This window comes from Molothrus ater, chromosome 11 (assembly GCF_012460135.2).
Source record: "Molothrus ater isolate BHLD 08-10-18 breed brown headed cowbird chromosome 11, BPBGC_Mater_1.1, whole genome shotgun sequence".
NCBI classification, from domain to species: domain Eukaryota; kingdom Metazoa; phylum Chordata; class Aves; order Passeriformes; family Icteridae; genus Molothrus; species Molothrus ater.
The window spans coordinates 7,072,321-7,090,097 of NC_050488.2; the positions used below are offsets into that span (position 1 = coordinate 7,072,321).

The following is a 17,777-nucleotide window of genomic DNA, read 5'->3' on the forward strand; positions in this document are numbered from 1 at the left end:
GACCCCTGGCGCCACTGGCCACATCCCACGGTCTGCAGTGAGTGACACCATGCTACCAGCACAAACCATGTCCCAGCACTGGTTGCCCCCCAGCATGAGCACAGGCAGGCAGTGGTGCAGGCAGGAGCAGGCAGATAAAGGAGCTTATTTTTTCTCCTGAGGTCTAGCTGGTAAAAGGCTTGCATCCTTCACCCCACCAAGCACCCTGGGGTCAGGGAGCACTGCTTTACTGCACCTCTGTGTCCCTGTGCCATCCCTGCAGCTTGTGGCATTGAGGTCCCCCCTCAAAGTGTTGGTGACCCCAACCCCTTTGACTACCCCATGTGACACCTGTCGCTGTCCCCAACAGAGCAAGCAGCACAAGGATCTAGTAAGTATTTATTTCCAGCATGACAGGAGGGTACACAGGGACATGGGCTGGTGCTGAGGGCAATGCTCAGGAGGGCAAGCAGGCAGGGAGCTGGGGGAGCTGGGGGCCTGCACCCCCTCGGAGCCGCAGGAGCATGTAGATTGTGCTCATGGGCCTGATGTCGTAGTGCTCCAGCCTGTGCTGGTCCTGCAGCTCCCTGGAGCCATAGGTCAGGCGCTGCTCGTTGGCAGAGGGCCCCTGCCGGGCCTGGATCTGCTCCTTCAGCTGTCGGACAGTGTCAGTGGGCAGCACCGTGTAGGTCGTGGTCCGGTTCTTATCGTCCTTGACCAAGACCTGCATCCTCTGGGGCTCGGTCTGCAGCACCACCAGCTTGGTGTTGTAGAAGATGCCGTGCATGGCCAGGGTATCGCTGTCCTGTAGGGTGATGTTGTTCCTGCCTGGCTCCTGCTGTGCCAGGCGCTGTGTGTATGGTGAGATGCCCCAGTTCTGGTGGATCATGTCCTTCAGCTGCCCGATGGTGGTGTAGGGGCTGACACGCTGTGTCAGCCTGGTGCCTGACAGCTGCATCACCTCGATGGTCACGGGCCGGGCTGGCTGCAGGGACAGGAGAGCGGGTGGGCAAAGACAGCAGGGATGGGGCGGGGGACATGATGCTCACAGGCTCAGGCAGCCTTACCTGCACATTCCAGGGCTGGACGTTTGCAAGGCAGGGCAGTGAGCGGCAGTAGATGGCAGCTGCCTGTGCCATCAAGTTCCAGTTCTTATCTTGGCCCAGGATCCCTGTGGGGTCAGCAGGGTCCAGGATGACAGGGCTGCAAACACAGAGTGGGCATTGCTGTCAGCCCTGGGCAGTGGCACAGGGCCAGCAGGCACAATCCCACTGGGCACGGTCCTCACCGGGGACTGCACAGCAAGCCCTTGACGTGGGCACCAATCTCTCTGTGCTGGAGTGAGTAGTACTTCTCCCAGTAGATGCAGATGTCCTGGTGCCGGCCCAGCAGCTCCAGCACTGTGCGGAAGCCCTGAGCCATGTCAAAGTTGCTGGAGGAGCCTGTGCCCTCCTCCCAGGCATAGATGGTCAGCAGCTCCAGGGCATACTTAGGGGGCAGGTGTGCACTGGGGTTCTGCAGATTCAGCTGGGGAGAAGAACAGATAGAGGTGAGAGCTGGCTGGGATGGGTGTGTATTGGGAACTGGGAAAGCTGGGCAGCCCTCACCTCCTTGTACCAGTACTTGACCAGGCGCAGGAGGTCCTTCAGCTTGGCAGGGTAACGCTTCACAAACATCTTCTGCAGCTCAGTGAAGCAGGGGGAAAACTCCCCAGGGTGGCTGCAGGCATCCAGGAGCCTCACATACACTTCTGGGTTTGGCGGGGCATCCTGGGTCACCTGCCCTGTGGGGTGAGAAGGAGGGTGAGAGCCATCCCAGCACTGACACCACTGCCTGTCCCTGTGCCAGCCTGCAGCCCTTACCCAAAGCATCATAGGCAGGCAGGATGTCCACATCAATGGACTCTCCAGTCTCCCGGGAGGACAGAGTAAGGCTGAGGGAGCGTGGTGTGCTGCCAGGACCTTTGTACCTGGGCTCACCAATGCACACATCAAACTGCAAGCTCTCCCTGCAGTCCTTCAGCCTTATCATGATCAAATCCAGGATTTCCTTTCTGTTGTTCTTCTGGTCCTTGTAGCTGGGTAAGCAGCTGAGGAAGAGCACCACATCAGCATCAGAGTTGTTCTTCAGAGCTGTGCCCTTTCCTGCTGATCCACCCTGCAGAGAGAGACCCTGCTTGCTCAACACCACTGCCAGCACCAGGATCGGCTTCCACCACTCCTGGAGCTGCCAAGGGAAACTGAGGCAGGGCAGGAGCTGGAGCATGGGACAGTGGGAAGGGTGGCAGCAGGGGTGGCAGCTGGCCCCCAAGCCAGGCAGCACTCACCTTGACGGTCTTTTGGACATGGATATTATCCTCAAAGCACTTCTCTTCAGGAATTCACAGATTTGACACACTGTCCTCTTCACCTGCATGGAGAACTCTGGGCTGGGCTGCAGGGTTCTGGCGATCCAGCCATCCAGCTCCTTGGCAGTTACTGTTCTCAGTCCGTTCATGGATGCCGCCGGGTCCACATCCATGCTGACAGGTATCGCTCCCTTTGCTCTCTTCTGACTTGCCGCCTCCTACGTCTCCTCCCGCCCACAACACTCCACCCCGACAGGCTGCGTCTATCTGCAGCAGCTTTTAAACCTTCCCGGGCCACCGCCCCGATGCGTCACCGCTGGGAAATTAAGGTGGCCCCTGGTCGTTTCCCCGGGATTGCTCCCCCCACCGCTGCGGGGGCTGGGAGGAGGCAGGAGTGGCTGCGGGTCACCCTGACATCCAGCTCGGCTGGCGGCGGCAGAGAGGCAGCAGCCTGCAGGCCGGCTCCGGGGTGCTCACAGCCCCGGTGCCTTCGGTGACACAGGGTCTCCCCCGAAAGGCAGAGCCCCAGTGTCCGGGCTGGGGCACAGCCAGTGCTGGGACACGGCTCACGCTGTGCCATGGTGTGAGCAGGGGCAATAGGGTGTGGCAGTGCCACGGTGGGCAATGGAATGAGGCTGTCACCAGTGCCAGCAGATGCCCCGGCATCGCTGTAGGCAATGAGATGCAGACATAGCCAGTTTCACCGAGGCTCCTGGTGCCAGCACCGTCGGTGGGACAGCCTCCATCACCAGGGAGGCTGTGCCCTCCCCTGCAGTGGGATGCGGCCGGTGCAGCATCAGCAGAGCCCCCGGTGCCCCTCGATGTCGGGAGCAGGAGGCAGCAGGGAGTACGCGCAGGATGTTGCAGCCCGTGCTGCCTTAAGCTGGGAGATCGGGAGTTTCGGTTTCTGTTCCCGACGCAATTTCAGTTTCTGGCTCTGCCAAGCTGGAAACGAAAGTGCGAAGGAGCCCGCGACTGCCCCCGTGGCCCAAATAAACTGGGAAGAGCCAAATGACAGAAACATACCTGGGAACTCGGCTCGGGGCCAGGCGGATGGGCGGGGGCTGCAGGCAAAGCCGGGTGTGCTCCTGGAGCAGGGGCTGGAAGAGGAACAGGACGGGGAATAGGGGCAGGAGCAAAAAGGGGCAGGGAGTCAGGACATGGGCAGGAGACAGGCAGAGGCTGGGGAGAGGGAGAGAGGGAGGGAGGGGAAGGGATAGGGACAAGGATGGGGCAGGGAAAGGGCAGCAGGAGGGGCAGGGATATGAATGAGAGGGAGATAGGGGTCAGGGACAGAGATAGGGGTACAGATGGAACAGAGGAGAGATGGGCAGTGTTACAGGGATACAGTCAGGAGCAGGGACAAGGACAGGAGTAGAGACATTGGATATTAGGAAAAGGTTTTTTACAGAAAGAGTGATAAAGAACTGGGGAGGTGGTGGAGTCACCAGGGAGGTAGTGGAGTCACCATCCCTGGATGTGTTTAAAAAAAGACTGGATGTGCCATGGTTTAGTTGAGGTGCTAGGGCTGGGTTGGACTCGATGATCTTTAAAGGTCCCTTCCAACTCTGTGATGTTGTGATTGGCAGCAGCAGCAAACGGTCAGGGATGCAGGCAGGAGCAGGGATGGGTGTCCCCTGATATTGGGTGACAACAAGGCAGGAATACAGGCAGGGGCAGGGATATTAGGAGGAGAGGCAGGGAGGGGACCAGCTCTGGGGACAGGGTTACAGGCAGGGGCAGAGCTGTGGGCAGGGACAGGTGTCATGAACCTTTCACACCTGAGGAGCAAGACCAGGACACCAAGATGAGCATGACAAGAGACATTCTTTATTCACCCAGGGGGTGTCCCAGCCAAACTGAGGCACCCCAAATGTGGTTCACATGTGGGTCTCACACCCTTCAAGTGTTGGGGTGCAACAAGGCTCCACAGATTACCTGCTGTCCCCATGGCTCTGTAAAGCCAGTGCAATTGTGTGGCTTTGGCATCCTTCTTTCCTCGTTCTGGAGTCAGTCTCACCATGCCAAGGGGTACTTATCTGTGAGGCCAGATGGTGGGAGGGCCCAGGCTGTGGGCCTTATCTGCCTGCCTGCACAACCACAGCTATGCAGTGTACGCAGTACAGGGGGTATATAGATCTTAGTAAGGGCCAAACCATTTCATACTAGAAAGACTAATTGGTACTTTACTTAGGGAATGAGATTTTCCTAATGAGATGCAGGCAGGGGCAGGGACAGAAGAAGGGATACAGGCAGGGATAGTGATAGAGCCAGGGATGAAGATAGAGCCAGGACAGAGACAGGGCAGGCATGTGCAGAAAATCACATAAGGAGAAGCCAGTGTCCATAAAGGGGCAGAACAGTCCTGCAACTTTGTTTGAATAGAGACTCCACTGGGCCAAATCCACACGGAATTTCTCTCCCGACGTTCACGATGCAGCCTCCTTTTATCCTAACTCCCGGCTGCATGTTGCCCTCTTCCTTTCCCCATTGGCTGAGGTACTAGAAAGGTACAGCCTTCCCGAACCGCCCACCACGTTTCCCGCCCTTAAACCTGTCATTTGCCTCTGAAATTCAGAAGTTCAGGCTGAGTTCTGCAATAGACTTTGTGCTGACCCTTTTATCTATTGCCCTAAAGTTCAGGAATTCGAGCTATAGTCAAACTGTCTGGATTCTGTACCAAACCTGTGTGGCTTGAGCTTAGTAGAGATATTAAGACCCCTTTGAAAGACATGAACACCCATTTCTCCTAAAGACCCTCACCCATCGAATTGTTTGTAAAGACATCAGTAGCCGTCTTTCCTATCAGGGACCAGGGACGAAGATAGCGTCAGGACAGGGAGAGGGGCAGCGATACGGGCAGGGATACTGAGGAAGCAGGGATGAACATAGCGCCTGGACAGGGAGAAAGGCAGGGAGAGGGTCAGAGAAAGGGGCAGGGAGGCGAGCAAGGACAAGGAGAGGTACAGGGACAGGGACAGGGACACGGACAGGGACACGGACACGGGACTCGGGCAGCTCCGGCGGCGCATGCGCAGATGGTGGGGGCGCTCTCAGGGGGCGTGTCGGGGGCGGGAGGGGGCGGGTCCCTCCCAGCGGGGGCGGGGCGCGGGGTCCGCGCGCGCCGGCCATGCCGCGCTCACGCCGCGCCGCGCGCCGTGAGTGAGGGGGGACACCGGGAGAGGGGAGCGGGGATCGGGGCCGCGTGTGACAGGGCCGGGCTGGCAGCGCCGGGCTCACACGAGTCTGCTCCCAATCCCCGCAGGCGGCACCGGCAGTGCCCGGGCGAGCTCGCCCGGCAGCGAGGAGGAGGCCGGCAGCGAGGTGCTGAGCCACTGCAGCAGTGCCAGCGAGAGCGCCGGCCCCGCTGAGGAGGGAGCAGGTGAGGCACGCGGAGCCCATGGTGACCCCCACGTGGGTCGCGGTGTGCCCGCCCTCGGCCTTCCCGACTTCACGTGGTGCCGCCCGGGCAGGGAGCGAGGCGGCGAGTGAGCACGGCCAGGAGGAGGAGGAGGCGGAGGACAGGCTGAAGGAGCACATGGACGCCCTCCTGGACAAGAGGTGAGGAGCGGCTGTGCCCCCGCGGGCGGGAGCTCCGGGCGCTCTGCCCAGCGCTGCCAGCCGCGGGCAGGGACGTGCCCCGTGCCGGGACAGCCCAGCCCGTGACGTTCCGCGGTGTCTCGCAGCGCCAAGGCGCGGCAGGCGGCACTGCAGGGCCTGCGCCTGGCCCTGTCCTCCAGAACCCTGTCCGAGTTCCTGCTGGAGCGCCGCCTCACGCTCACCGACTCCCTGGAGAAGTGCCTCAAGAAAGGTCAGGGTGCGTGCGGGCGGGCGGGGGGCGGCGGGGCCGGTGGGCCGTGTCTGAGGCACGTCTCTGGTGCTGCCCACAGGTAAAGGGGAAGAGCAGGCACTGGCGGGCAGCGTCCTCACCCTCCTCTGCCTCCAGATGGGCTCCGGCCCGGAGGGAGAAGAGGTGTTCCGCAGCCTGAAGCCGCTGCTCGTCAGCGTCCTGACAGACAGCACAGCCAGCCCCAGCGCCCGGCAGAGCGTAAGCCTGGCCCCTTTCCTCCTGGGGACACCTCCGTGCTGGGCAGAGCCCAGGCAATGCCTTTGGGAGTCCCTGCAGTCCCGGGAGGGTGACAGGATTGGGTGCTGTGGGGTGCACTGGGGCAAAGCAGGGGCTTGCCCAACCCGGCTGCTCCTTGGCTGGGTGCTGGGTCAGGCCTGGCATGATCCAGCTGGGCCTGATCTGACTGTGTTTCCCTAACTTCTCTTGCCAGTGTGCCACGGCCCTGGGCATGTGCTGCTACATTGCTGCTGCTGACCTCGAGGTAACTGCGCCTGGGTGTCGTCTGTACCCCTGCAAGAGGGCACCCTGGGGCTGCCATGCCACCTGCCCTCAGCCCACAGTGCTAGAGCAGCCTGGAGCTGAGCTGGAGTAGGGGTACGGGGACATGAGTGACAGCCCAGCCCCCTTCCCTGGGCAGCCTGGAGCTGAGCTGAGGGGAGCCAGCAGATGGGGTGCTGTGGGTGGAGTAGCCTCCCCTGTCCCAAGGGGCTCCTGGCACCCCTTGGTATGGTGGGTCCCCTTTGGTCCCCAGTGCACAGCTCAGTGTGGCATCTCCATGGCAGCTGTGGTCTGACTGGCACAGTTTCTCTCCTCCAGGACCTGGTTTCATGCCTGTCCTGCTTGGAGGGCATCTTCAGCCCCCCCAGCACAGGCGAAGGGGGCTCAGCACCTGCCCAGCATGGGCCTCTGCACTGCAGTGCGCTCCAGTCATGGTCCCTGCTCCTCACCATCTGCCCCCCCTCCCACCTCAGGAGCATTTTGGACAAGTGAGTGGGGTGTGAAGTGAGTGGAGGCTGGTGTGGGGCAGCCAGCTGTGGAGCACAGAGCCCTTGGGGCAGTGCTTGGCCCTTGTGATGCCCTCTTGCCTCTCTGTCTCAGTCGCTGGCTGCAGCTGCCCGCACTGCTGACCAGCAGCAGCGTTGCCCTGCGCATCCTGGCCGGGGAAACCATTGCGCTGCTCTTCGAGCTAGCCCAGGACCTGGAGGTAAGGCATGGGCTGTGGCAATGGGAGCAGTGGGTGGGCACTAAGCAGGCAGCGGGGAGGGAGCTGCTGTGACGCCCTGACATGCCCCAGCTGAGCTGGCATTGACCAGCAGGCACCCAGGCAGAGGGGCTGGCCCCAGTGATCCCCCAGCTCTGTCCTGGCCATGGCAGTGGGCAGTGCCTGGAGCTCATCCCTCTAAATCCCCTGCTTTTTGCCAGGAGGACTTGTGCCACCAAGATACAGAGTTCCTGTGTACCCAGCTCAAGGTCCTGGCTACTGAGAGCAACAAGTACCGAGCCAAGACAGACCGACGGAGGCAGCGATCCATCTTCCGGGACATCCTGCACTTCATCGAGGTACTGGAGCCTGGTGGCTGCCCTGCTCTGCCCCCGTGTGCCTGCTTCCCAGCTGCCTGATGATTCCTCTCTGGAGAGCCAGGGGACACACAGGGCTGGTGCCCAGGTTATTGCTGATGTCCCTCTCTCTGCTCAGACCGGAGAGTACCAGGAGGAGACCGTCCGATTTGGCCTGGAGTGCATGTACCTGGACAGCTGGGCACGCCAGCGCACCTACCAAGCCTTTAAGGAGGTGCTGGGCTCCGGCATCCATCACCACCTCCAGGTATGGGCTGGGCAGATGCACCAGGGAGTGCTGGGCTGGTGCTGGTGGGCATTGACAGACCCCTGCTTTCACAGAACAATGAGCTGCTACGGGAGATCTTTGGCCTCGGGCCCCCCTTGGTGCTGGATGCGGCTGCTCTGAAAGCCAGCAAGGTCTCCCGCTTCGAGAAGGTGGGTGCCGCCTCCCACATTTGTGCCCACAGTCCCCTCCTCTGCCACCAGGGGCTCCAGCTGAGTGTGGTGGGTGCTGCTGGGGAGGTGGGCAGAGGGGCATCCCCAACCCTAATCTCTCCTTCCTTCTCCTTGCAGCACCTCTACAACTCAGCTGCCTTCAAAGCGCGCACGAAAGCGCGGAGCCGCGTGCGGGACAAGCGGGCGGATGTGCTGTGATGGGCACGGGGGGCAGAGCCCCCAGCCCACCCGGACTGCAGACCCAGCACTGTGAGGGGCAGGTGCTCCCAGCCCTCGGGCTTTTATTCATGTACAGCAGAGTATTTAATGCCTGGAGCTGCCCCAAGGGGGGGGCTGCCCCCTCTTTTATTTTTTTAACCAAAAAATAGGAAGGATAAAAGAAGAGCAGGGGGAGGTGGTGGCGTGCTGCCGTGTGCCTGCTCTGTGGCTGGGGATCCATGTGGCACAGTGGGAGGGTGTCTCACCCAGGCTCCTGCAGCCACTTTCAGTGGCAGGGCTTGTGTTTACCCTCCCTAGTCCTGCAGGGGCACCAGGGTGGCCTGGCACAGCCTGAAGAGTGGGTGCGAGGGCAGAGCTGTGCAGGGCTGCAGAGCAGCTGGTCCTGGTGTCTGTGCCTCTGGCAGGAACGTTCTCCCCACCCTTCCATGCTGGGTACAGCCCCTGCCTCCCCAGCCAGCCTGGCATCAGTGATGGTGGCAGAGCAATGTGGAGTGGGAAGCTCTGCCCAGTCCTGCCAGCTGCCTGCCTACTCTCAATCCTTTTCCAGCCAAATGCTTTATATGAAATAGTAATCTTGTGGGAAATTAATTACGGGGGGGCCACTGCCCAGGCAGGCATAGGGCCATGCCAATTGGCAGTGCCTGCCACCCTGGGAATGTATCTATCATGGTGATTTTCTAAGACTTTGATTGTAAGAGGTAATTAAAAGGCTAAATAAAGTATGCCTTCTGTCTTGTTAAGAGGAAGGGCTGTCACTGGGGCGGATGCAGGTCCTTACACCCCAGTTTCTTTCTCTCACAGCCTGGGACAGGGTCTGGGATTGCCCCTGTGCCCCAAGGGGCAATGCTGCCAGGTCTCAGCGGGTAAGGCTGCCCGCTCCCCCCTCCTGCCCTTCGGTGCCCCTTCCCGTGGCGGCCCAGAGCCCATGGTGGGGCCAGGGGCAGCTCAGCGGTGCCCGCCCGGCTGGGCACTGGCGTTGAGGCGAGCCCAGAGCTGCCTGCTGGCTGCCCGCAGCTGGTGCACGGCGTCCTCCTGGCTCTGCAGCCACTGGGCCAGCGCCCGCACCGACTGGCTCTGCAGGACTGCGGGGACAGGACGGGAACGAGCTGAGCGGGGGCAGTTTGGTCCCCCAGAGTTTCCCATCTCCCCACCCTGCCAGTGCCACGTACCACTCAGGTAGATGGCCAGGGTGGCCAGGACCAGGCTCGACAGTGCCAGGAGCGCCAGCAGGGCCAGCAGCAGGGGGTGGCCAGGGCCGAGGCAGGGGCAGGGGCTGGCGGGGGGCACGGGGCGCAGGGTGGGCAGGAGCGGCGGGGGCACGGGGGACACGGGCCGAGCTGGGGGCCGGTGCAGGCTGCTGGAGGGAGCTGGGCCATTGCCTGCAGGCAGGGGAGAGAAGGCGTCAGAGCCTGGCCACGGGCACAGCTGGGCCTTGCACAGCCCCCCTGTCCCCTCTCACCCTCTGTGCCCTTGTGCCCGCCCGAGGCCCAGTACAGGTCGCTGATGGACTCCACGGGGCGCAGGCTGATGGCTCCGGACTCACTGCTGTCAGGGTCCCCAGGCTCTGCTGGTGCAGCACCCTCGGCCCTTCCCATGCTGTCTGCTGGAACAGAGGCAAAGGGTCAGCCTGTGCCCTGCCCTGGGCACCTCTGTGGGACCAGAGCCCTGCCGGGAGGATGTCAGCCACGGCAGCCCAGTGCTGCACAGGGCAGGCAGCCAAGGCTGGTGCTCCCTTGGCCCAGCCCTGCAGCCACAGTGGGCAAGCACTGGCTGTACCCCCCGGCCCCACCGCTGTCATCGCAGCAGTTAGCGGGTGCCTGGTGGCCACGATCCCGAGCCTTGTTAGTGGGGCTGGAATCTGGCCCTGGCTTGGGGGCAGGAATGTGCCACCCCCCAGCCAGGATAGCCCTGTGGGACTGGCTGGGGCTCCAAGGGCCAGCTGGAAGCTGGTGGGCAGGTGCAGGGCAGTGCCAGTCTGCCATGTGGCCTGGCTTGCCCCGCAGGTACTGTGCTGCTTGGGGGTGCACAGATGGAGATGTGGGGTGTATGCTGTGCCAGGGGGCCCTGGTGCCTATTGCGCTAGTGAGCACGTCACATGGGACTGAGAGAGCTTTTTGGAAGTAGGCATTCCTCCAGCACTGTTTTGGGAAGCAACCATGCCTGCATTGGGGTAGAGGGAAAAGATTATTTTCTAGGTGTTTGTGTATTTTTGAGCAGTGGGCAGGGCCCACGCACTGTGCCCTTGGCAGAGCATGGCAGGCTGGCAGTGTGCCCACTCCCAATCCCTCCCGGGGTCAGTGGCGTGTCGCAGGGCAGCGTGGCGCCGTGCTGCTGCTGTCCAGACTGTGTGTCACCCACAGGGCTGGCAGGCATCAGGGCTGGGGGGCCTCAGCCGCTACCCAGGTCCCCCTCAGACCCTCCCCACAGCCCTACCCTTGGCCAGGGACTGCTCCACAGATACCCACATCACCCCTGCACCCACTTGCCCCAGGTGGGGGGGCACAGCTGGTCACATAGGTTTGCTGCAGGGGGCTGTGTGTGCCAGCTGCCTGTACCCTCCCCAAACTCTGCTGCCCTACACCTGCAGCCGTCCAGGACCCTCTTCTTCCCCGGGCAGGCATCTCTGCCCACAGCCCCCATGGCAGAGGGCACCATCTGTCCACTGCTCCCATGCCAACCCCACAGCCTTGCATCACCCAGTATCCCCTGGGGTGCTAGAGCCCCTGCCAGCCCCAAGCCCACTCCCCAGAGTACCTTCTGCAGCCTCCCTGGGCATGGCTCCCTGTGCCTGGGCAGCGTGAGCGGGCAGTGAGGTGGTGCAGGGCCCCCAGGAGCTGGGCACTGGGCTCCTGGTGCGCCAACTGCGCCGCTTAAAATAGGACAGTGAGAAACACGGTTGGGGGGCGATAAAAATAGCTGTGGGGAGGGGGGCCTGGTGGCGTGGACAGGGCTGCTAGCAGCACAGTTCTAGTGGCAAAGGGACAGCAGGTTGTGGCAGTGCCCCGTGCCCCCTTTCCCAGGGTAAAGCAGCTGCCAGCTCACAGGATCAGGGCAGAGCCCATTCAGGAAAACTGATGCACTGCTGGACCCATCCAGAGCCAAACTGGGGTCTGTGCTGCCTCTCAGCAGCAATGGCAACTGAGCCCAGCATGGGAACACCACAGAGTCCCCCAGCTTTGCCCACAAAGACCATGCCAGCTGTGCCAGGAGAATTTATTTAGGTTAATGAGACCATAGGAAGTGCCAGCAGCAGCACTGCTGGGGTAGGGGACCGTCACCAGCCCCACGTGCCCTGTGGCAGGCAGGTGTCAGAGGATGTGAGATCCTTGTGCCCATAGAGGCTGTGAGCGTGGGCAGGCACCTGGCAGGAGGTGGCAGGGCTGAGCCATACCCGCTGGGCACAGCCCTCCCCTGCCCAGCCACGGTAGCAGTGGCAGCGGAAAGCAGCCCAAGGGCTGGCACCGGGGCCGAGGTGCAGGAGGCTGCCCAGCTGGTGGGGCTGCCGGCGCACACAGCGCCCGTGCCCATGGCACTGCCCATAGCTGCACTCTCGGGCTGCCGCTGTAACGTTGGCCACGTAAGGACCCAGGGTGGACATGAGGTAGTGGCGCAGGTTGGCACAGCTTTCCTGGGGAGGAAGGACCAGTGAGAACCTGCCCCAGCGACAGAGACCTGGCCAGCCCTCCCTGGTGGGCACAGGGGATGTGACCACCCCATATATCCCATGCCATCTCCTGCTGCCCACAGCCTCCAGTGATGCAGGGACCATACTCACAGCCGAGCGGGAGTACGACAGGTCTCCCCAGAGCACGAGTCCAGCCGCTCCCAGCGCCGCGCTCTCCCCGATGGTGTGCACCAGGTCAGCCTGCCAGAAACACAGAGGTGACCCGTCTGGGGGACACAGCCTGTGTCCCTGTGCCAACCAGAACCCGTGTCACACCCGCAGCCAGCTCCAGCCCCACAGTGCTCACCAGCTGCAGGAAGCGCGAGGAGCGGCGGAAGGAGAGGCGGGAATAGGCGATCACAGGCAGGAGGCCGTGGGTGCTGAGGGCGGCCACGCGCAGGGCCTCACGCAGCCGGTGGTGCACGAAGCGGCGGCGCAGCGCGGGCGGCAGCGCCAGCGGCAGGTAGATGCTGGGGTACAGGGCAGAAGAGGCGGCCCAGAGCCAGCCCAGACGGTTGTTCCGCTGCACCTCCGCCGGCTGGCACTGCCCGGTATAGTTTGCCTCCTTGGCCCAGTTGCTGTTGAGGCAGTCAGGAAAGCGGTAGAAACCCCAGAGCCCCCCAGGGCGCAGGGCTCGCCCCACCAGAAGCGTTTCCTCCATCAGAGCCTGTGCCGCCTGCTCAAACTCCAGCTGGGCCAGCCGGAGCTGCTGCCGTGCCGGCAGGATGCCGTGCTGCTCCCGCACCCACTCCTCGGAGGCTGTCCGGTACATCCTTTTGGCTCCCCAGTTCTGGGCCCACAGGGGCCTCCACTCCTCCCAGTCCACCACGGCCAAGCCATGGAAAGCAGGTCGCAGGAGGAGGCGGATGTCCTTGACCACCCTGTTGATGTGGGCATCGAGGGAGACACGCTGGGGGAGGCCCCCATTATGGGGGACACCGTGCTGGGACAGGTAGGGGTACAGCCCGAACTTATTCTTGTAGAAGATGGTGATGTTCTGGCCGGCAAAGTGGCCACCCTGGTTCTCCACGATGCCATAGTCGCTGAGGGGCAGCCCTATGCCAAAGCGGTGCTGGCAGCGCTCGGTGGGGATGTTCCACACCACGGCAAAGGGCTGCCCGCCTGCCAGGGGCTCGGGTGCTGGGCTCTCCTCACTGGCTGTGCCCAGTGCCAGGCAGGCCCACAGTGCCAGCACCAGCACCATCCCGCCTCACCAGCTGCCTGCGGGGCCGGCACCCTGCGAGGAAAGGAGAGCTGTGGGGATGAGGCTGTGGGACGCAGTGGGCATTCCAGCAATGCAGGCACTGCCCCCTGGCACATGGTGGACTAGGAGCTGTCCTGCAAGCACATGCTGCCCACCCCAAAACCTGACAGGACTGGGTACACTTGGGGGTTTGAGATCCCTCCTGCCTCAGCACTGCCAGTGTTACCTCTGCCTGCTGCTCTCCCTCTAGTGCTGGGATCCTGCTTGCACAGCACAGCCATGGCACAGCTCTGGAGTGGCACTGCAAGCCACTGACCCTTGTGCCTCAATTTCCTGCTGGCTCCCAGTCTGCCTGTAGTGGAAGCACCAAGACTCCCTGGTCCCCATTATCAGCACAGTGCTGAGCCAGGCTGGGTGACCTGCTGAAGGACTGAGTCCCCCCAAGAGGCATGCTGGGACCAAAGGGACAGCTCTGTCCCTCACAGCCCAGGCAGGGCCAGAGGGGTCTGGTGCCCCTGCCCAGCACTGGCCAGCTGCCCAGAATGAGGGGATTAGGCAGGGAATGGGCCCAGGGCCGCGTGACACAGCAAGGACAGCGCTAATCCCTCTCTGCCAGGCTGGACGCTCTTTCTGACCTTCCCGCTCCCATGCCTCTGGCCCTCACTGACACCGGCTGCCTTAGGGGGGTTTGGCCACCTGCTTCCCTCACTGTGCAGTGCAGGGGACCCGATTCTGCAGCCCCAGCACCATGACCTACTCCCACATTGCCCCCCCCAGCCATCCTGTGCCTCAGTTTCCCCAGACTGCTCAGTGAGGACAGCTGTGGCCATGCTGAGGCCACCACTTTCCGTCAGCCCCAGCTGCCCCACAGCAAATCCTGAGTGGAGGACACAACTGGTGGGACTGGGCAGTGCTCCTGGGGACTAGTGCCAACCCCACAGTCTGCAGTGGACCTGGCTCTCCACCATGCTGGTGGTCTCAGAGCCCCTGCTAGGCGAGCTGGGGGCCAGGTGGGAGCAGAGCCAGTGTGCCCAGGTAGGGCAGGGGTACAGGAACTCTGCCCATTCCCTACCCCCAGCAATGGGGCCAGGGTGAACCATGGAGGCTGGGGGAGCTGGTGGCAGCCCTGAAGAATGGCAGGTAGTCAGGCAGTGCTGCGGCGGGCAGCTCCCACCCGCACTGCTTTAATCACTGGCTCGGGGCCCTCAGATGTCCTTCTTCATCCAGAAGATGGGGAGCCCTTTGGCATCGCGGTGCGGGGACTGCAGGAGGCTCTGCTGCTCGCTGCCCTCAGCCAGGACACCCCTCGCCCAGATCACGGTCGGTGGGGGAGGCGGTGGGGGCACAGTGAGGGGTGGTGGGGGCGGCGGGGGGACAGCGGGTATCCACGGCCTGGTGGTGGTGGCAGCGGCAGCCCCAGAAGGGGCGGAGAAGAGCCGCAGCACCTCAGAGGATATAGCCGGGCTGAGAAAGGCCACGCTCTGCACCGGCTCACCCAGGACATAGCCCAGGTGGGCATAGAAATGCTGCTTGTCGTGGGTGGTGAGGCGCAGGCAGCGAAAGCCCCGGGCCCGGGCCCACCGCTCAGCGGCCTCCATCAGCCGCCGCCCATAGCCCCGGCCCCGCAGCGCCCGCGCCACCACCACGCTCTCCACGAAGAGGTCATGGGGACGGCTGAGCACGCGGGACAGTCGGACGTGGCCCACGAGCTCGCAGGGCCCCTCCCGGGGGCTGGCTGGGCTGTCGCTGGGGCCCCGGCTCCGCAGCAGCAGCAGGCAGGTGGGAAAGGCGTCCGAGGAGCGCTGCAGCGAGTGCAGCCGCGACGCACGGCTCTTCCCCCACTCCTCGCCCAGCAGCTCCGCACAGGCTTCCAGCAGCTCCGGCCTCTGGTGCAAGGGGACCAAGCTGAGCTCCTCTGACACAGAACCCATTCTTCTCACTGACGGGAAACCAAGCAGGTCACAGCTTAGAGGCAGTAAGGCACAGACCGTGCGTGTGTTCCCCCCAGCCCACCACTGGCCCCAGTACAGGCACGGTGCCCCAGTGGAACAGCCAGATGAGTTCATGGAGGTTTGGCAGGTCCAAGGTCAAACAAGAGACTCATGGCAGGGAGGTGGCACATGGTGCCAGCTCCAGGAAATCATGCCATGAGACCTGCAGAAAGGTCTCGTACTGCCAAATCAGCTGAGGGGCAGGAGGCACAGTGCTTCCTCCCCAGCCCCTGCCACTAGCTCGTGCCACCTTAGCACCCATCAGACCAGCTAGCTCATCACACATGTCCTCAGAGTCAGGGTTCTGAGGAGCCCAAAAAGCCTCTGAGGGGTCAGAAAACCCCTATCCCACAGCATGCCATGGGTCGTCCCCTCTCTCAGCCTGGCAGTTCCCCTTGCAAAGGAGAAGCTGCAGGCAGAGGGCAGGAGCAACCACCACACCAGCTGATTAACCAGAATTGAGCAAACTGCCCCACTTCCCCTCTGGGGGTTGGGGAGGGCCTGAGTCTGCCCTCCCACACCCTAGGTGCTCCTAGGAGGCATGGTGGGGTCACCCCTCTAGCTCCAAGACTCCTGACCCACAGCCCAGTCTGCACTGTCCCCTTCAGAGGCCAGACCCCACCAGTACTCCTGAGGAGGCGATGGTTTTCTTCTGCCTGCCCAGCAAAGCCACTCCAGGACTCCAACAGCATCTGCCTGCCACCCACCTGCCCACACTCACCCTGCCTTCACCCACCCACCCAGTCTGCACTCACCCTGCCCACAGTCACCCTGCTCAGTCACTGCTCACACCCACCCTGCTCACATGTGTACCCTGCTCACGCTCACCCTGCTCACACTCACCCTGCCCGCTGCTGCTGGCTCCTTTGCCCCGGGTGCCAGCGCAGCAGGAAGCAGCCCAGGCTCATGACCAACCACAGCGCCTGGTTCTGCTTCCCCGGTGTGAATGACACGTCTGTCCGGGCCCCACACAGCACGCCCCACTTCCCACGCTGCACCCCCACACGGGGCACTCAGCCTGCCTGCACCCCGATTGCTCCAAACCACACAGCACTCGCACACAGACACTGGAACGGCATCGCCCAGCTGATCGCTGCTCCCACTGCATGGCTGCACCTCCTGAACACGGATCCCCACCCCACCGCTGACCCTCACCGACCAACACTGAGCCAACACTCACCTCATTACTGACCTGTCGTTTGACCTGCCATTGACCCCATCTCTGACCCCACTGCTCACCCATCACTGATCCCTTCATTGACCCCCCACCAACCTGTTATTGACCCTATCAGTGACCCCAGCATTGACCCATCACTGACCCCATAACTGATCCACCTCTGACCCCACCACTCACCCATCACAGACCCCAGCACTGACCCCAGCACTGACCCATCATTGACCCCATCACCGACGCCTCCCACCAACCCGTCATTGACCCTATCAGTGACCCCAGCATTGACCCATCACTGACCCATCACTGGCCCATTCCTGGGGCACCGCCGAGCCCCGGTCCCTGCCCGTCTCCCCGCTCTGTGCCCTGCCCCAGCCCGGTCCCGCCCGTACCGTTCCTCGGCCCCGCCGCCGCCGTCACTTCCTGGGCCCGGCCGGGCCCGCCCGCGCTCTCTGGCGGCCGGAGGGCGCACGGTCCGTGCCCCGCGCTGCCCGCTCGGCTCCGGGCGCTCCCGCACTCCCGCACGGACACACCGACCCATCCCGGGCCGCGGCAGGACGGCGGAACACCCTACCCGGACCCGCCCAGCCCTCTGCGGGCACAGGGACACCAAACCCCACTGGGCAAACGTGCTGTGCTGCAGTTCAGCTCCGCTCCCTTCTGGAGCCCGAGGCTCTTTTGGGGATGTCCATCTTCACGCCCTCCCTCCTCCCCAAGGAGTGATACACCGCACGGGAGCTCTCCATCCGGCTCCTTCAAGTCGTGATGGGGCTTACAGAGGGCAGCATCAAGAAGATGATGAAGCAGGAGGTGCAGGACAGCTCCTTCACTTGCATGACCAGGCACAGACGAGGCCAAGGTGGGATTCCCAACCTGGCTCTGCCTTTTGGGCGCTGCAGTTTGGACCCTTCCTGTGTGTCCCTGTGGGTTCTAGCTTGCTCAGTTCCTAAGCAGAGCTCCCCTCCATGACCACAGCTGCCTTTCTGCCCCTGCTGCCCGGATGGATGGAGGGTGGGTTCTTTGTCCACCCAGCTCCTTCTGCACTGCCCCTGGCATGGGCTCCTGCAGCCTCAGAGCCTGAGCAGCAGCTCCACAGCAGCCTGGGGCCACCAAGACCAAAATTTCGTAGCCTTAACAGGCTTCCAGCCAGAGAGGGTGGCTCCTCTTGTCATGCCCTGGGGTGCTGAGCCTGGGGGCAGCATCACTCCCCACTAGTGCATCCACTTGCCCAGGCTGGGACAGGCTCTCCCTAGGTCTGTTGCCTTGCAGAGACCAGTGCAGGGCATTCCCACTGTCCTTCCCTGACTCTCCCTGTGCCAAAGAGAAAAGAGATTGT

At 62.8% G+C, this 17,777-nt stretch overlaps 5 protein-coding genes across 5 annotated transcripts; 1 reads left to right on the forward strand and 4 right to left on the reverse strand.

Moving 5' to 3' along the window:
- Positions 1 to 361: 361 nt before the first annotated feature.
- Positions 362 to 2,620, reverse strand: LOC118691869 (2'-5'-oligoadenylate synthase 1-like). Its single transcript, XM_036391296.1, is given in 7 exon segments — positions 362 to 964; positions 1,047 to 1,182; positions 1,268 to 1,506; positions 1,587 to 1,762; positions 1,842 to 2,136; positions 2,306 to 2,349; positions 2,352 to 2,620. Coding segments are annotated over 7 exon segments (1,566 nt in total). The 5' UTR covers positions 2,500 to 2,620; the 3' UTR covers positions 362 to 436.
- A 2,836-nt stretch (positions 2,621 to 5,456) lies between these two features.
- Positions 5,457 to 9,157, forward strand: IFRD2 (interferon related developmental regulator 2). The gene is made up of 12 exons (XM_036391193.1): positions 5,457 to 5,484; positions 5,592 to 5,708; positions 5,800 to 5,887; positions 6,013 to 6,137; positions 6,217 to 6,374; positions 6,607 to 6,657; positions 6,993 to 7,162; positions 7,275 to 7,380; positions 7,599 to 7,736; positions 7,873 to 8,001; positions 8,076 to 8,171; positions 8,310 to 9,157. Exons 1-12 carry the CDS (start codon positions 5,457 to 5,459, stop codon positions 8,388 to 8,390), a joined length of 1,287 nt encoding a protein of 428 aa, XP_036247086.1. The 3' UTR covers positions 8,391 to 9,157.
- On the reverse strand, positions 9,108 to 11,172 carry LSMEM2 (leucine rich single-pass membrane protein 2). The gene is made up of 4 exons (XM_036391310.2): positions 11,166 to 11,172; positions 9,871 to 10,014; positions 9,581 to 9,790; positions 9,108 to 9,493 (listed from the first exon to the last, which is right to left on the reverse strand). The coding sequence occupies exons 2-4, from the start codon at positions 10,004 to 10,006 to the stop codon at positions 9,357 to 9,359; spliced, it is 483 nt and encodes a 160-aa protein (XP_036247203.1). The 5' UTR covers positions 10,007 to 10,014; positions 11,166 to 11,172; the 3' UTR covers positions 9,108 to 9,356.
- Positions 11,173 to 11,610: 438 nt separating this feature from the next.
- HYAL3 (hyaluronidase 3) lies at positions 11,611 to 13,288 on the reverse strand. Its single transcript, XM_036391265.2, has 3 exons — positions 12,383 to 13,288; positions 12,187 to 12,276; positions 11,611 to 12,039 (listed from the first exon to the last, which is right to left on the reverse strand). The coding sequence occupies exons 1-3, from the start codon at positions 13,277 to 13,279 to the stop codon at positions 11,686 to 11,688; spliced, it is 1,341 nt and encodes a 446-aa protein (XP_036247158.1). The 5' UTR covers positions 13,280 to 13,288; the 3' UTR covers positions 11,611 to 11,685.
- Positions 13,289 to 14,484: 1,196 nt separating this feature from the next.
- Positions 14,485 to 17,187, reverse strand: NAA80 (N-alpha-acetyltransferase 80, NatH catalytic subunit). Its single transcript, XM_054516091.1, is given in 3 exon segments — positions 14,485 to 15,218; positions 16,834 to 17,148; positions 17,151 to 17,187. Coding segments are annotated over 3 exon segments (1,086 nt in total).
- Between the last annotated feature and the right edge of the window lie 590 nt (positions 17,188 to 17,777).

What these genes read in the sequence shown, in the direction of transcription:
- LSMEM2 (XM_036391310.2), bottom strand. Translation starts at nt 10,006, where the DNA reads ATGGGAAGGGCCGAGGGTGCTGCACCAGCAGAGCCTGGGGACCCTGAC. An exon ending in CGGGCACAAGGGCACAGAGG is followed by an intron (nt 9,791 to 9,870) that starts GTGAGAGGGGAC and finishes CCCTGCCTGCAG; the next exon opens with GCAATGGCCCAGCTCCCTCC. An exon ending in CCTGGCCATCTACCTGAGTG is followed by an intron (nt 9,494 to 9,580) that starts GTACGTGGCACT and finishes CTGTCCCCGCAG; the next exon opens with TCCTGCAGAGCCAGTCGGTG.
- HYAL3 (XM_036391265.2), bottom strand. Translation starts at nt 13,279, where the DNA reads ATGGTGCTGGTGCTGGCACTGTGGGCCTGCCTGGCACTGGGCACAGCC. An exon ending in CCTCGCGCTTCCTGCAGCTG is followed by an intron (nt 12,277 to 12,382) that starts GTGAGCACTGTG and finishes TGTTTCTGGCAG; the next exon opens with GCTGACCTGGTGCACACCAT. An exon ending in TGTCGTACTCCCGCTCGGCT is followed by an intron (nt 12,040 to 12,186) that starts GTGAGTATGGTC and finishes CTTCCTCCCCAG; the next exon opens with GAAAGCTGTGCCAACCTGCG.
- IFRD2 (XM_036391193.1), top strand. Translation starts at nt 5,457, where the DNA reads ATGCCGCGCTCACGCCGCGCCGCGCGCC. An exon ending in AGCTAGCCCAGGACCTGGAG is followed by an intron (nt 7,381 to 7,598) that starts GTAAGGCATGGG and finishes GCTTTTTGCCAG; the next exon opens with GAGGACTTGTGCCACCAAGA. An exon ending in AGGTCTCCCGCTTCGAGAAG is followed by an intron (nt 8,172 to 8,309) that starts GTGGGTGCCGCC and finishes TTCTCCTTGCAG; the next exon opens with CACCTCTACAACTCAGCTGC.